The sequence below is a fragment of the Jaculus jaculus genome, chromosome 18 (genome assembly GCF_020740685.1).
Source record: "Jaculus jaculus isolate mJacJac1 chromosome 18, mJacJac1.mat.Y.cur, whole genome shotgun sequence".
Lineage (NCBI taxonomy): Eukaryota > Metazoa > Chordata > Mammalia > Rodentia > Dipodidae > Jaculus > Jaculus jaculus.
This window is the reverse complement of record NC_059119.1, coordinates 63,796,446-63,813,836: the sequence shown is the minus strand read 5'-3', so window position 1 is coordinate 63,813,836 and position 17,391 is coordinate 63,796,446. Positions and strand designations below refer to the sequence as shown.

The 17,391-nt window shown below is 44.9% G+C and overlaps 1 protein-coding gene across 1 annotated transcript in view; it reads right to left on the bottom strand.

Annotated features, from left to right (window-relative positions):
• Positions 1-483: 483 nt before the first annotated feature.
• The window catches only part of Arhgef33 (Rho guanine nucleotide exchange factor 33), a 53,389-nt gene continuing 36,481 nt past the window's right edge, over positions 484-17,391 (bottom strand). Inside the window, exons 13-16 of the mRNA XM_004660050.2 lie at positions 17,093-17,257; positions 14,218-15,088; positions 7,319-7,458; positions 484-871 (exon numbers count right to left, since the gene is read on the bottom strand). Coding sequence (XP_004660107.2) covers positions 742-871; positions 7,319-7,458; positions 14,218-15,088; positions 17,093-17,257 — 1,306 coding nt within the window. The 3' untranslated portion in view covers positions 484-741. The remainder of the gene's footprint in view (positions 872-7,318; positions 7,459-14,217; positions 15,089-17,092; positions 17,258-17,391) is intronic.

Genomic DNA, 17,391 nt, shown 5'->3' with positions numbered 1-17,391 from the left:
GCTCAGTAAAATGGATGCCGGACAGTTCCCATCCTTAGCATAATCTACACAAGGGAAAATGTTTCTTTGTCCTTACCACACCCCTGTTTTCTTCAAAAATCATTGTTCCTTTGACTGATTTCCATAGCCACAGACCAAGTTTGGAGATCAAAGTGTCTTTTGGCTCTCAACCTTATGCAGCATAGTTTTAAGAACACATTCTCTACAACTATGACTTACAACATGTAGAATACAATTTTGTTGACTAATCCTTTGCCCTAAAGAATGTTACATATTGCCTTTAGGGGTTTGGGAAGATAAACAGTGAGACATGGCTGTTCCCTAACACAGTGTGTATTTGTCCAGGCATACTAGGATCAATTCATAAATTACGAATTAAAATTCCTAGGAAGTACAAAATTCACATCTGTGATAAAAATTAGCATGCTCAATATTATACTTGGGGAATGACTTCAAGGTGCAAGGTTTTGTTCTTATAAACATTTATTTTCCTCCAAATTTATTATGTTGTTCTGTAATGATAGGAAAAGTCTTCATTTCCCTTTCCCCAAGTGTTGAAGTTCAAAAAGCCAGGTCTTAACCATAGTCTAATCTTCATCTTTTCAATGCTTTGTATGTTTCATATGTATTTATATTAGGTTTTCCTCAGGGATTTATACATCGATATATATATTCCTGCACAGATATATACAAGCTTTTTATCCTCATCTTACCACTTGACAATACAACTTTAAGTATGTTTTACACAGCTGTTCCTTGGTCAAGGTCATTTGCAAGAGCAAGTCGGTTTCTGAAGAAATCTTGTTTGGTGGGTGAAGGATCCATTGAGGGACTCTCATTAGTTTTTTCCCTGTATTCTGATCCACTGGACCTAAAATCTCAGCACACAGATAAAGTACAGGTTGATTTGGTTTTAATTGTTTTCAAGTATTTTATCTATGCAAGTTGTTTTGCATTTGTAAAACAGTTGCCTCCTAGCTCTGGAATAATTTTTACTCCCCTGATTGTCAAGCCCTGAGGATATGTGAACATAAAGATCTCCCAAATGCCTCACAGGGATGGTTGTAACAACTGTACATGTCAGTGTCAGATAACATGTAGAAATGCTGTGCCAGGGGAAAAAGAGCTGGAAAAAAACAAATCTATTTTTGATTCAGTAAAATAACTACTTCATAGATTACCAAGGCTCTTAAGTTGAAATGGTTGTCAAGGCCCTTTCTGAATCTAGGTATTATATTACAAACTCTTGCTTTTGCTTGTTTCATTTTTAAAGGAAAGATTTATTGAAGGCAACCACACATATATGCTACATTTGGCAGAATGCAGAAATGAGTACAGTAATCTCAACCACCACAAAAGAGACCACGGCCAACAAATAGTTAACAACTCAAATCAGTCCATTTGAGTCCCCAGTCGAGGGTACATTCTTCCTTAATCTTGGTTAAGCCAGTTGGGCAATCCATTCCAGCTCTGCACCTTCTCCAGTTTGCTCATGTCAGAAGTCTCTAGAGGGAGGAGGCTTTCTGGAAATAACCTCTGATAAACTAGACTGGGGTAAAACTACCCAATGACCGAGAACCAATATCAAAAGGCCCAAAGCAGGACGTAGGAAAGGGATGCTGAGGATAGGGTCTTTGTCCAAAGGCCCCAGACCACTGAACCCTTTCCTCACAAGCTTAGGCTGAGTCAAATATGCTTCCCCAAACACAAAAGAGGGACAACTGGCCTCCAGGGTCTTGCACTGTCATCGCCTCTCATACACTATTTCTTTTATTACAGTGTTAAGGACTCAACTGTGAGCCTTGCTTGCAGATGCTAGGCAAGTACTCTACCAAATGAGCAGCATATCCAGCCTGGTTATTCATTATGAATCTAGATGTACTGAGTTAACTGTGCAGAATTACAACATTAAAGGGAAGAAGCTGGATCCATACAAAGACATAAAATCCTGATAAGCACACTAGATGTCTTCACTTCTTACTAGTATTTGGTATCACAGAGAAAGTGGCTGCCCACTGTGTTGTTGTGGAGGATGGCTAGTGTGCAGCCCTTTCCCACCGGATCCCAATGAAGAAGGGAAACTGTTCTAACTCTTGATCCCAGTCTACATGGGTGCTCATTAAGTAAGATGATAGAGGCTGGAGTTCTCTTCTCAGGGACCAAGCTAAGATTCTCCCTTTAAGCAAATTCCACATTCTTTCTCTACAACTCCAGGTTGGCTTTCCTCTTAGAGGCCCTGCCTGTCTCCAGTTCACATGAGCCCTGCTGAGCCTTCGCCATTTCACTCTTTCCACGTCTTCTGTCACTGAGCCTGGGAATACTTCAGGGGCAGGGCATAGGAAGCAGGAATCACATTGGGCTGCTGTTTTCTGAGTTGTTCTCACCCACAGAAATTTCTCAAGTAAAAGCCACCAAACAAAATTTTCACCTCACATTTTCCCTCTAATCTACATCTGATCTCTCCAAAACCCAACATGTCACTCTTTGAGGTTCCCACATGCAACTATTTAGTGTTTACCTGGAAATGGGAAAGCTTTGATGTCACCACCAGCCCCAAGGACCACAGAAATCTTCACCAGTTGCGTTCCCATTTCTGAAACAAATGCCAAAATCGCCCTGTCTAGTTTTAAAGTCCACAAACTCAGCTTAGTTTTTTTTTTTTTGTAACTGCCCTTCTCACAAATTGTACCTTCCTTGTGTCTCCATTACTTGAATGTCTCTGCATTTCTTAATATTAAACTACTAATAAACTAATGTCTCAGTAATCCTTTTCAAAACCCAATATTCTATTGAAACCATAATTAATAGCTCATGGTTATCTTTTAAAAAAATAATTTTAGCTGGATTTTATAATGCTCTTATGTAATACATACCTAAATTCCTAAAAAATACCCTATAGACTCTAGGAGAAAGGTACAGTGTATTAGCTTTGACTCTCTTTCTCTATAAAACATGTAAATGGTGTCTAAGCATCTGCCTGTCATCGCCATCTTGGCTGCCTACAAGGTACATCTGAGCAGACACCAGAGGGACAGGCAGGCAGACACTCTAGGGAAAAGTATAGTGACTGCCAATGCATCCTGACACAGCCAACCAACATCTGACCGGGGGAGGGGAGAGACAGATCTGTTGCTGATTTTCCTTTTAGTCAAGTGACAAAGAAAATATCAAGTTAGGTAGGTCAATAAGTATAGATTTGCTATAGTTCAAAGATTGGAGCTGTGGTAGGAACAGAAGTAAAATCCAGGGCTGCATGAACCTCTGACTGAAAAAACGTTGGTTAGATGGGAAAAGACTGTCCTTCGTACAAAGACGACAGCGGGAGGGCTGAGAGGAGCATGTGTCCTCTTAGCCAATCTGTGTCAGTGAGCATTCATTTCATAAATACATGCTGAGTGTTTACTATGGGCCAGGAACTATGACTTGCAGCTAAGCTACCCTCACATTGAGCTGTGAGTTCCCAGTGGGCAGGAGCTACTTCTTCAACTGCTTTTGGGCTACACAGAACTTAGTATACTGAAGACCCTTAACTATTACTGATTTCCAGTGACCTGTTAAAAACATAAGCGGGGTTAAGTACTCTAAAACACTTGTCCTTTCAACCATACCCTTCAATTTGAAATTTATGTAAGGAAATTAAATGAGCTATTAGAGAATCCCAAAATGGGTGAGAATTGGGGAAGGACTTGAGATGGGTTTTTAAGGAGGTAGAGAAGTAGATGAGGTCAAAATGAGTTTTCTGACATTCCTGCTTTCTGTTATATGAACTGCCCCACAGTCAAGGCATATACAAAGGCAGCTGAGAAGACATCACAGAGGAGGGCTCACTGGCACTCAATGGAATGGGGCCTGCAAATGACTCTCAGCCTGTGATTGAGAAGATAGATTCTGATGTGACTGGTAGAGGGAGAGCAATAAGTGGGATAGGAACACTGAAGCATGTGAGATACAGCCTGCTAAAAAGGAGGAGAATTAGTAAGGAAATAGAATTAATAGTTCAGATGCCATATTCTTTATCTTCTACTTTTCCCAAATTTGAGAATAAAAGAGAAGGTACCACATATATTCCCTATTCCTAAACTGTCTTATCTAACCCTCCTCCCCACTGCCACACTGCAAATCAAGGCTTACAGATAAAGATGAAGAAGCATTTTCCTCAGCCTTTACAGTAATCTAGGTTCACATCTTTGACATTCTCCATAGATTTTTTTTCTAGAATCCTCCTCAAAAGCAAAGGGGGGGGGTGTTCAGTCCAGCATCAGCCTCTCACATTAGGTCTGGTCCTAGCTTCTAAGAATCTTCATTTAAAATATGTGTTTTCTGTAGACTTTATTCTGACAAATGCTGCACAGACTTCAGGGATGTGTAGCCCAGTATCTACCTAGAACAAGTGTGCCTGAGGTGGAAACAATCAAGTGTTATCCTTGTCCCCAAATAGCGTGGGCATTTGATGTCAACTTGACTCTGCTTTTTGAGTCCTTGTGGGTATGAGCATTCAGCCCTCCCAGCCTCAGAGGGAAGAGAACCCTTTCTCAGGTTTTCTGCTGCATCTGGCTCCATGCCTAGCTTCATCCCGAAGCAGCATTCTGGGTGTGTGGGGCCACCAGCCAAACAAGCCCCTATGGAACAAAAAGTGTGTCAGTGTAGACAGGACTGAACCTCCAGAGGGCTACAGGGGAGGAAGGAGTAAGGCCCAACCATGACGCAGGTGGCTTTCCTGGCCCTGACCCATTGGGAGCAGTTACAGTACCTAGGATTAGCTACTTCTTAAGGTCATGGCTTTTCTGCCATCTGACTTCCTGACAGAGGAGAGAATGGGCCGAATGTCTCCTCCTTTTTTCTCCCCAGGCTGCTCCCATGCCTGCCTTCAGAGCACACATTCCTATGTAGTGGTTGAGCACTTGTTATTCACAACCCTTAATGAATGTCTGAAATAGTGTATGCGTACAAGAATGGTGTGCACTCAGCTGAGTGAGCTCCACAGACCCCCAACCCTTCTGTGCTGTTCTGGGGCTTCCCTGCCTTTTCTTTCTGTTAATTATATTACAGCATTGTCCTTAGAATTTCCATGGCATGTCCCCAATGTGCCCTCTATGGCAACACAAGTACAAGGACAAACGAAACATCACCTGATGGTGGTGACCTTCCTGAAGCAGATCTTCTAAGCTAGGCAGACCTGCCGCTGGAAGAACTGTCTACGTGGCTTCTCCTTTTCATTGACTCAAATAACATTTCACATTTCAAATGCAAAGGTCAGTGCCCATATTGTCAACAGTAATATCACTGGATGCAATCTGATGCATAAGAAAGGATAAAGGGACTAGAAAAATCCACTGTCCCTTTAGATATGGAAAAATACCCCAAAGCTGAAAGAGAACTGAAGGCATTAACCAGCAAGAATATGGAGAGCCAATAGCAAGGTCTATGGAGGTTTAGAAAGATATGACTTCCACACCATGACTCTTTAAAGTTACAGGCCCAATTTCATGTTAATTGATTGTTTCATGTGATTTTAAAAAAATGTGACTATTCAGACCGAGCTACAATAAATTTAAAATGCAGATAAAACAAATATTGATATTAGTAAGACTACTCATTTCTGTGTAGTCTCCCACTTCGGCTAGGAATCCCTTTCATAGCACCCTGGCCAGAATTACCTGGCTTTTACTTTGGAGGCCCACCTTCTCATGAGATCACCAGCTAGTTTCAGACAGGTACATTTGAGAGAGGTCTTCCTCTTTCTCACTGCTTCTAGTTCTGCTCTCCGAGGAGAGAGGACACATCGATTCCCTATGCCTCATGTAACTGGAAGTCTATATTTTCACAACTCTGATCAATGAACTTGTAAAGGAACCAGTGGTGGATCTATCACTGATTGTTTTCTGACAGGATACTAAGTCATTTTAAATGATAATGGTCAAAAATGGCTGCTTGTTTGGGAAGTGTTATAGTCTCAAAATATATAGTCAAGTGTGGGGGAGGGGCTTAAAAGGTTTGAACCCTTAAAAGGATTCAAAGCCTTTATTCCAAGTTTAGACTGAAAAGTAGTCCGCTTCCTCCCACCATATCACACTTAACGTAAATAGTTACTAGGCCAGGAATGATCTAAATCCATGGTCGTGGAGAGAAAGTGATAAACAGTTCTAAACTCTTTCACCCTAACAAAAGTGGCTTGAGGATCCAGCAACAACCATGCATGCACTGGGCTGCCTTAGCAAAACTGGAAGGAGACTGTAGGCTGTGGTTAACTGTAGAACCGTGGCTCTTCTGTCCTCTTCCTCCTCCTTCTAGTAACAACAGGCAAGGACCAACAGTCAGACACCCACTAACCTTCATGTTAATGCCACCCTCCCCATGGGAGGAGAATTACGACTAACAATCCAAAAAAATAAAAATAAAAATAAAAAAGGTGATACTTCAAGGCCATCCCCACTTCTTCCATCAAGACCAAAACCAGTATGTAAATCAGCCAGTAACCTCTACCTCCAAGAAGAAAATGATTTCCCAGCAAGTCTCCAAAGGCAGCAATAATACCTTTGCTTGATTCGTTCATCCATTAAAGGCTTGGTATTTAAAGCTGACTTTCAATGACTTCTAACGAAAATAAAAACATAAATAAGTAGTGGGGAGACCTCTCTAAGGGAAAGAGAGGGAAGTGGGCCTGAAGACGGGTGGTGGTGGAAGCAGCAGTCGCATCAGGCAGGCCGGGCTGGACTGCTGCTGAACCCTCGGGGGTCAAACGTTCAGTCGCCTCACTGTCTTCCTTACACTCATGCTCTGCCTCCCCAACTGTGACACAGTGCTGGCCAAAAGCCTCACAGGTGATGTTTTGTTTCCTATGCATATATGGACACTATTAAAAGAAATTTTTAACTAGTAACTAGGACCTGAGCCAAATCCATTCATTCGGGGGCGGGGAATGAACAGAAGTACCAATAAACTTGTGCCAGCACCCAGGCTGAGGACCCAAAGGGCAGGTTGTTAACACACCCTTACAAGACTTCACAGGGTAGTATTCAGGAGGGTCCCGCTCCTCCTGGCTCATTGGCTACAGTGTCTCCTCTCTCGCGCCTCTCAGGACACACAGCTTTGGGAATGCGGAGTTGGGACAAAAGAAATGGCAGGGAGAGCTGAGTTGGGATCTAGTCTTGGAAATTAGGAAGTGAACCACCACCCGCAGGGATCATGGCTGACAGGGCAAAGGCTGAGCTAGAAGCAGTTGTAGACCAGGCTACTTGATACGTTACTGCTGTTACAGCCCCAAGCCTCAGCCCAGGGGAAACGAGTTACAGTGTTGCCTTGTCTAAGGGCTACTCACTTCTTTTTAAAGAGCTTGCGGAAGGAACTGCGAAAGCCCCCTTTCTGGTCTTGCCTGGGATTTTGATCGCTGAAAGACGTTTGTTCACTTTCTCTTTCTTCCTTTGGACAGAATCGGGTGGCGTCTTCTAAATGCATCTCCTGAAAATACACAGAAAAGCACGGTCTTTTTACTCTTTCCCAAGAATATCTGACCTGACTGTGGGACGGGGCTTTTTGGTTTTTTTTTTCCGTGTTGTCATCTTGCTCTCCTGCCCCCAAAAGGCCACCTGTGGGCACCTAATATCAGTGAGAACAGGCCTAAACTAAGAAGGTAATCAGGAGTTCAAAGGAGTCTTTTCTCAATGGAGTGTTTTCTATGAATCAAGGCAAAGGGGTCTGAGGTAGAAAACAACGACAAAGATAAGAACGTCAAGGAGCTGAGCTAACACCACAATGTGTAGCCAGAAGTACATTCTTCCTGTGGCATCAGTGTCATACTGTAGGGAAGCCAGGACTAGTTCTCTGGTGTCTCTGGGCATGTTTCCCTTTCTCAGAAGGAAGAAAATTTCCTAATTCGAACATGAGGGCTTCTTTGCTGCTGTGGTTATTCTGCTTTGCTTTACTTGGGAGGGAAACAGAGTGAGCTATTAGGATACCACTGTCATAGCATAATACTGATCTTAAAGTCATGTTCCTAATTCTCTTATCTTACAAATAAATGAGAGAAGAGGCATGAGAGGTCAGATCTGTTCATAAATATCAACTAATGTTTGTAAGTTGTAATTGTGCCTTTAATCCTATGTATGTAACTCATAACTCAAACTTGGAAGTACAAAGTAAGCAAGTCAAAGATGTGCAGGGCTGGAGAGTTGGCTGAGCAGTTAAGACGCTTGCCTGCAAAGCCAAAGAACCCAGGTTCAAGACCCCAGGACCCATGTAAGCCAGATGTACAAGGTGGTGCATGTGTCTGGAGTTCATTTGCATCAGCTGGAGGCCCTGGTGTGCCCATGCTCTCTCTCTTCCTCTCAAATAAATAAAAATAAGACTGTCTCAAAATAAGCCAAGTATTACAAAATAAGTTAACTAAATAAAGATGTGTAGCCAAGCATAGTGGTACACATCTTTAATCTCAGCACTTGGGAGGCTGAGGAAGGAGGATCACTGTGAGTTAGCGGCCAACCTGAGACTGTAGTGAATTCCAGGTCAGCCAGGGCTAGGGTGAGACCCTACTTTGAAAAAATAAATGAATAAGTAAATATGTATTGTTTGTGCATTTGTTTTTTAACATGAGATGTACTATAAATATTCACATACATGCATACAAGCTAGGTATGCATATGTCTTTATACCATACATGAGCAAAACATTTACCTTGAGGTAGCTGAGTTGGGGAAACAATCTAATAGTAACTGCCTACTTAACTGACTGAGAACCTAGCAGCCCCCAAAATGTCCAAGCCAAATGCTCATCCAGAGTGTCTCAACACCATGAATTGGATGGATGACTGCCTGCTGACAGAGAAGCAAAGCATGAGGATGGATTCTCTTTTTTTTTTCTGGGAAACATGAAGTTTGACTTTGGAAATTTAGTTGAAGTTGGAGCAGCAGATCTAGAAATTCTCTGAGATTCTGCTAAGATTCACATCAAACCTTGGAGATCAACGTTTTGATGGCTTAGTGTAGCATTTCTTAAAGTGTGGTCCTGGGCCTGTAAGGCCAGAGCTGTGTGTGTGTGTGTGTGTGTGTGTGTGTGTGTGTGTGTGTGTGTGTGGTACATATCTGTGTGTGTTTGTGTGGTACGTATCTATATGCACATGGAAACGTGTGCTGCAGGTGTTGCATGCACACGTGGAGGCCAGAGGTCAATGTCAGATAATTTCCTTAATTACTCTCCACCTTAATTATTGAAACAGAAGCTCTCATTGAGTGCAGAATTTGCCAATTTGGCTAGTCTGCCTAGCCAGCCTAGCCATGGAGATTCACCTGTCTAGACCTCACAAGCCCTGGAATTACAAGCACATGTCACCACCATGCCTGGCATTTACACTGGTGCAGGGGATCCAAACCCTAACCCTCATGTTTGTACAGCAAGCACTTTACCAACTGAGCCAATGCCCAGTCCCATAGACAGCTTGTATTTAAAATATAGATTCTGGGGCTGGAGAGATGACTCAGCGGGTAAGGCACTTGCCTGCAAAGCCTAACAACCTGAGTTCGATTTCCCAGTACCCACATAAAGCCAGATGCACAGATATGGAGTTCGCATGCAGGGGCTAGAAGCCCTGGTGTGCCCATCTCCAAGCCTCTTTTCTATTTCTCTCTTCTTGCAAATAGATATTAAAAATAAAATAAGGCTGGAGAGATGACTTAGCAGTTAAGGCACTGGCCTGCGAAGCCTAAGGGCCCATGTTAACTCTCCAGGTCCCACATAAGCCAGACGCACAAGGTGACACAGGCATGCAAGGTCACATGTGCACATAAAGTGGCATACGCATCTGGAGTTTGATTACACTGGCTGGAGGACCTGGCATCCCAGTTGTCTCTGTTTCTTTCTCTCTCTCTCTCTTGCTGTCTTGCATTAAAAAAAAGCCAGTCTGTTGGGTTTGCCTAAAAAAATAAAATAAAAGTAGATTCCTGCTATATACATGGTGGCACACACCTAAACCCTAGCACTCAGGAGGCAGAGGTACAAAGATCACTGAGAGTTTGAGGCCAGCCTGGGAGTAGAGACCTGAGTTTCAGGTCAGCCTGGGCTAGAGTGAGAACCCATCTCAAAAAACAAACAAACAAAATAAAATGTAGATTCCTAAACCCCACCATAGACTTTCTGAGCCCAAATCTCTGGAGTAAAGTGTAGGTAATTATTATGCACATGGATAAGAAAAGCACACTCCTAACCAATGCACTTAAGGTTTATATGTGTGAATCACCTAACTATATGAATCCAAAATTGCAACTTCTGGTTCAGTACGTCTAGCTACAAGTTCTGGATTCTTAACCAATTCACAGGAAATGCATTCACTACTACCTCCAAGACCACATTTTTAGAAGTGTCTTTAGGGATTAAAACCAGGCTATACTATTAGCCAAAACACCTGGTAGGTGATGTCTCATACAAGGAATAGAGGGTCCACAGAAGGAAAGGCTTTGCTCCCTGTACAGTGTGCACACTACACTAAAGGTGTTTTAACTGGGCCCAGAGACAAATCCTTTGTTCAGAGAAACTATTTTCGTTTGAGGAAGATCTGCAGAGCCACGATTAATACTGCCTTGCATTTGTATAGCATTTAGCTCTACACGGCACACTCAATCTGTCTCATGTGGTCTGAGGTGGTTAAGATAAATCTAATTCTTATAGATTTAGAAAAAAACTGGGGATTCTGGTTCGAGATCCCCTCCTCTAACAAGGAGTCCATGGTTCTCCACCTTTTACTTTGAATGAACTTTTTCCTTTGCTGGGGGCTGGGGGTACTGGAATCACAGAGAAGCTAAGTGAGTTCTCCAAAAGTACAGAGCTCTTTGGTAGCAGGACTAGGACTGGAACCTAACACTCCTAGTGCCTCCCAGCTGCTGTCTTCTTTTTTGACTCTGGTAGGCAGGGGGCTCTCCTGGGCATATTTAAATCATTTTCTAAAGAAATGCACAAAAAAAGGTTGGACATAGTAGTGCACGCCTTTAATCCCAGCAACTGGGAGGCAGAAGTAAGTAGACCACTGTGAGTTAGAGGCTACCCTTGGACCACATAGTGAATTCCAGATTCCAGGTCAGCCTGGGCTACAGCAAGACCCTACCTCAAAAAAAAAAAAAAAAAAAAAAAAAAAAAAACAGAAGGAAGGAAGGAAGGAAAAGGAAAGAAGAAAAGCAAGTTTGGGGGCTAAGGAGATGACTTAGTGGGCAAGAGCACTTGTTGCAAGCATAAGGGCCTGAGACCACCTAAATTCAATACCCAGGACCCCAATAAATAGCTGAGCATGGATACACGTGTCTGCAACCCTAGTCCTGCAAGGGGCTGAGAGCAGAGAATTACTGAGGCTCCCAAAAACCACAGCTCCAAGTTCAGAGAATGACTTCATCTCAAGGAAACACATGGGTGAGCATTAAGAGGAAGGACTTTTGAAGCCGGGCATGGTGGCACATGCCTTTAATCCCAGCATTTGAGAGGCAGAAGTACGAGGATCCCCATGAGTTCAAGGGCACCCTGAAACAAAAGCAAACCCTACCTTGAAGAAAACAAAAAGAAAAGAAAAGGAAAAAAGAAAACATAAGAGGAAGGACTTTTGACATTGTTCTCCTCTACCACTGGTAAGTGTATCTTCACATGCACATGCATACACCACACACAGACACATCCCACATACTACATATGCAAATTAAATCCAGGATTTGCACATCTCAACAGCCAAAAATTAAGACCTCTTTAAGGATATGGTTTCATAGGTTTTCCTTTTACAACTAAAATCTCTATCCTGCTCCACTGCAAACACAAATACACTCACATACACATGTATGCACACATGTATAAACATGCACACATGTACATACACATGTATACAACACAGCCTCTGCTCTCTGCATACCACCTCTAGGACTCACATATATCCAGGCATCCCAAGTTTTTAGACAGAAAACTTTTGTCCAAAAACACAAATAAGCAATGGAAATTCTGCACACTTGAAAGGTTTACTGATAGACAAAAGGCCTTTTCAAGCTGATGTTGACACTTCCTTGGTGTCTTTTCCTGGCCTGGCTTGACAAATATCTAACAACGTTAGGGACAAAACATTATCCAGTACATATGTTAGTATATTGTTTGTTTCTCGGGTAATGTTACTTGTTATTTCTAATTAGTAGGTTTTGTCTGGTAACTGTTGGACCTCCAAAATTTTCACACATGAATTAGGGCAAAAAACCATTAATTTTTATGACTATATGAGATAAAAATCATTCTTACAACATAGGTCACACTAGTTAGAAGTTTCTGTAAATAAACTTCTATTCATTCCATTCCAATTATCACTATTATTCCCTCTCTACTTCCTTTGTTAATGAACTTTTGAACTTTGACATATGCCTAAGATTAATTGGTTTGTCTAAGAAAATTTGGTCTAATAAGACAATTGCATAAGGTTTGGAGTCAAAAAAAAAAAAAAAAGCTGGAAGAAAATCTGGGAACCCTGGAGAATGTCAGCAACGGGTCATCCGAGGCCAGTATTGGGTGTTATTCTCTGTGCTGGTCCCAAAGTCACACTTCAATTCCTGGAGTCCAGATGGGCAGCAACCTCCAAGGCTTTCCTCTCTCTGGCCTATTTTTCACCTGTTCCACATGGTACAGTATGTCAAATGAAAAGTTCCCCCACCTGTTCTATGCCCGGGAGTCTTTTGCTCTCCCAGCTTTTAAAATCTAATTCAGCCAGGGGTGGTGACACACTCCTTTAATCCCAGAACTCGGGAGGCAGAAAGGATCACCATAACTTTGAGGCCACCCTGAGATGACATAGTGAATTCCAGGTCAGTCTGGGCTAGAGTGAGACCCAACCTCGAAAAACCAAAAATAAATAAACAAACAATCTAATCAAGCTGTTCAATGTATATAGCAGCCTTCTTTGTCCCAAGAATTGTTAGATAACCCTCCTGTAAGCTCCCTCCTATAGTGTTCTGCGGGCTAGATTCTGACTCGCTGTTTATTTCTTGAGGCCCCACCAGCTACCACAGAGCCCTGTATAAGGTGGCCACTCAGTCATTGCTGAAAAATTAATGCAAGGAACCAAATGATGCCCAATCTGTCCCCTCACTTGCAAATAAGTGGAATTGAAGTGTGGTGGGTATAGGTGAGAGCTACTATGTTAACTCTCTGCTGAATCAGATCTCCTGATCCAGTTACACTGTGAATTTAATATTTGCCCAGGAACTACAACCCCCTTTGTGAATGCATAAACCCTTTTAAGTACTTCAAGGCTCAGAGAGACATAGACAATAGACGTCAACGTGCCTCAACATTCAGTGAGACGGAAAGGCATTTTTGAGTGAATATAACCTGGTTCCAGTCAAAAGGAAAGGAAGTGAAAATGAATTAACTTTGCAGCAAATTGACAGAGGGCAACTAGCTTTCCAAGCAAGGGTGGCTGGGAGTGGCTAACCAAGTGTTTAGTATTTTTGTACATTGTATACTGAGAACAAGGAGGTGCACCTAAAAGAAGAACCATATGGGCTGGAGGGATAGCTTAGCCTTTAAGGCGTGTTTGATCGCAAAGTCAAAGAACCTAGGTTCCATCCCGCAGGACTCAGGTAAGCCAGAGGCACAAGGTGGTGTATGTGTCTGGAGTTCCGTTTGCAGTGGCTGGAGGCCTGCCCATTCTGCTTTTTTCTTTCTTTCTTTTTCTCTCTCTCAAATAAATAAAAATTTAAAAAGAAAGAGAGAGGGAGGGAGGGAGGGAGGAAAGAAGAAAGGAAGATGAAAGAAAGGGAAAGGGGAAGGGGGGAAGGGGGGAAGGGGGGAAGGGGAAGGGGAAGGGGAAGGGGAAGGGGAAGAGGAAGAGGAAGAGGAAGAGGAAGAGGAAGAGGAAGGGAAGGGAAGGGAAGGGAAGGGAAGGGAAGGGAAGGGAAGGGAAGGGAAGGGAAGGGAAGGGAAGGGAAGGGAAGGGAAGGGAAGGGAAGGGAAGGGAAGAGAAGGAAAGAAAAGGAAAAGAAGCCGTGCTTGGTTTTGCAGGCAGACGCGCCGGGCCCTGGCCGTGCGTGCCTAGCACGTGGCGCAGGCCTAACCCCAGCTAACCGCCTGCACTTGCCGCGCACGTGCCGCGTTCTCTCCATCGAAGGCCGTGAGCCTGTCCCGCCGGTCACGCCGCCTCCCCCAACCTGCTCCCTGCACGCTAGGGGAACTCAAAGACCGCCCTCGGTTTGGGGGGCATCGGTTTTACTTTACCCTCCTTACTTCCAAATAGGTCTGTTTTTCGCTTTGGGACCTCTGTTGGGGAAAGAAGTTCCGCGGCGCGCCTCGGGAGAGGGCGGCGGCGGAGGCCGGGCTGTGCGCCTGCGCCGTGCGCTCGGCCTTGAGAGGCGCGCGGCCGCCGCTGCTGCTGCGCGTGCTGTAGAGGCGCGGGGCCGCGCCGTCGGGAGGCGGCGCGCGCGGGAACTCCTTCAGCGAGCGGCTCAGCGGCTTGGCCTTGCCGTGCGCCTGCGCCTGCGCCTGCGCGGTAGCCTCCAGCTTGTAGGCTGCGGCGCCGGCACTGCTGCCTGCGGGCGACGTCGCGCTCTTGGGCAGTGGCTGTAGCGCGTGCTCTGGCCGCTCGGCTTCCACAGCGAAGCTGACGGGACGAAGGAAGCAGATGTCCAGGCTCGATTCGGACGAGGCCGGGGAGCAGTTCTCGAAGAGCACCGGCGCCTGAAAGGGCTCCTCGTCGTAGGGCGCGGGCAGCGCGAAGAGCTCGCCGCCGTACTCGAACTCGTCGTAGGCCGCCGACACGTAGCCGCGCGGGTCCGGCAGCATCTCGGCCTGCGCGCGCAGCGAACGCTCCACGTGGCCCAGCGGCTCGGCCGCGGGCGACGGCTCGAAGTCCATCTCCGGGATGGACTGCAGCGGCCCCGCGAGCGCCTTCACGTCCTGCTCAGCCGCACAGAACTGTGCAGGCGCCAGCAGGCCCTCGGGCCTCTCGTGCTTTCTGCCCTCCAGCTCCCACTCGCTGGGCTTGCAGGGCTGCATGCTGTCCATCAGGCTCTGCTGCTGCTGCTGCTGCTGCTGCTGCTGCTGCTGCTGCTGCTGCTGCTGGCTTTTCTTCGCTGGGGGTAGCAGATGTCTGTAAGGGAAAAGAGGCACAGGTATGAGGGTCGCCTTGAATTCGAAGCCATCCTGAGAGTAAAGAGTGAGTTCCAGGTGTACCTGGGCTGGACAGAGACCCCACCTCGGGAAGAAAAAAAATAGATAGCCAGGCATGGGGGTGCACGCCTTTAATCCCAACACTCTAGAGGCAGAGGTTAGGAGGATTGCTATGAGTTCGAGGCCACCCTGAGGCCACAGAGTGAGTTTCAGGTCAGCCTGGGCTAGAGTGAAACCCTACCTCAAAAAAAGCCTGTATATAGCCGGGTGTGGTGGCACACACCTTTAATCCCAGCACTCAGGAGGCAAAGGCAGGAGGATCACCGTGAGTTCGAGGCCACCCTGAGTCTACAGAGTGAGTTCCAGGTCAGCCTGGCCCAGAGTGAGACCCTACCTCAGAAAAAAAAAAAGCATACACACACATACACTGCATATTAGTGTTTACCCATCTCACCAACCAGGAGAAAACCTCTGCCATTTCCTCTCTTCCCTGTGCCTACGGAACTCGAGTTTCCACTAAGGAGCTCTCTCCATCCCCAGAACCCCTGTCCTCAAGTGGTAGGGTGGAAACAGCTCCCGCACTGAGACAACAAATACAGATGGCTGACAGGCCAAAGATGATCATCAGGAAAGTGGAAACACTGAGTCACCTCACCCACCACCTGTCATGATCCCAAGGCATCTCATTTTCAGTCCTCTTCTTTCCCTTCTTGTACTAGCACAACAGAAACTCACCTGTACTTCACGCCTAAAATTAACTGTGCTAAATGAAATGAATGCGGTACACCTTAATAACGGCATCTCAATAATATTTGGGCTCTGGTGTAAATTTTAGGTTTTCCATAAATAAGTTCTGTGGACATGAGGCATCTATATGGCATCTCAAACTTGCACCCACCAAGAAATATGTTGGAAAAGCTGTCCGTCCCTCTTAACTATGCCCAATTTCATGGGAGTCTTTGAATGGATCATGAATTAGAGGGGTTCTTTGTTCCTAAATATTTTTATTTATTTATTTATTTGCAAGGAGAAAGAGAATGGGTACACCAGGGTTTCTGCAAATGAACTCCAGTTGCATGCACCACCGTATGCATATGGCTTACATGGGTTCTGGGGACTCGAAGCTGGGTCCTTAGGCTTCACAGGCAACCGCTAAGCCATCTCTCCAGCCCAAATTAGCCATTTTAATAGTTTGCAAAGTAATGTAGTATGCCCAGCAAACCATTTTTCAGGTTTGCTTTAGTTGCCAGGCATATAAATGAATTACTACACACTGACCACAGTAGTTATTCTGCTACTGTGATACTCATATTTTAATTTTACCATAGACATGTACAAAAGATGCAAACACCAATGCTTATGGGATCACCAGAAAGAAATCTTAAGATGAAAATTAGGACTCACATTTACAGATAGGAAAAGAAAGTGAAATGAACTGACCTGACCCCAGACCTCTTGTATTGCCTTTTCCTTACACAGTGTAGTAACAGCCATATAGTTTGGTCTGGGTATAACTAGGGTGTTTCATGTTTGGAGCCTACTGGAAGGAAGACAGTGTTTTGCCACTGACTCAAGAGTTGAAAGCAATCCACAAGGTAAATTTTGACTTGTCATTTGTGCCTTTCACTAGGATCTAAGCATCTAGTCAGTTTAGCTATCACAGATGGGCATGTTGGGCCAAAGGGTAAAGGAGTTCTGTAGGTCATATTTCTTTTTTTTTTATTATTATTTTATTGTTTGGTTTTTCAAGGTAGGGTCTCACTCTGGCCCAGGCTGACCTGGAATTCACTATGTAGACTCAGGGTGGCCCTGAACTCACAGTGATCCTCCTACCTCTGCCTTCCGAGTGCTGGGACTCTAAGCGTATACCACCACACCTGGCTCTGTAGATTGTATTTCTTATCCAGGCCACCTGCTAATCTACACAAAATGCCTGGGACCCAAGAGCATTGCCGTTAACCTTTCCACAGTAACATATGCTTACGAGACAGCAGGGCCAGAACAGGGAGCAGAAGAGTAGGGTTGCAGCATCTCCTCAGAGTGGATCCCACTGTCACGGACAGCCTCTGGGCCCGCAGTTGGGGAAGCATCTTGGCCAGCATTGGCACACTGGGAAGCCAGCCCTTTGTACAGCTTCGCCATGGACGACCTAACAGTGGACATAGTATTATTGGTGGGCAAGTGGCTAAGCAAGGCAGTTCCCTCTCCAGTAAAGCTTTCTGTGAGCAGTCCTCTCCCCAGGGCCCTCCATAAACCAGGTCGCTTGCATCATAGAGTACAAGC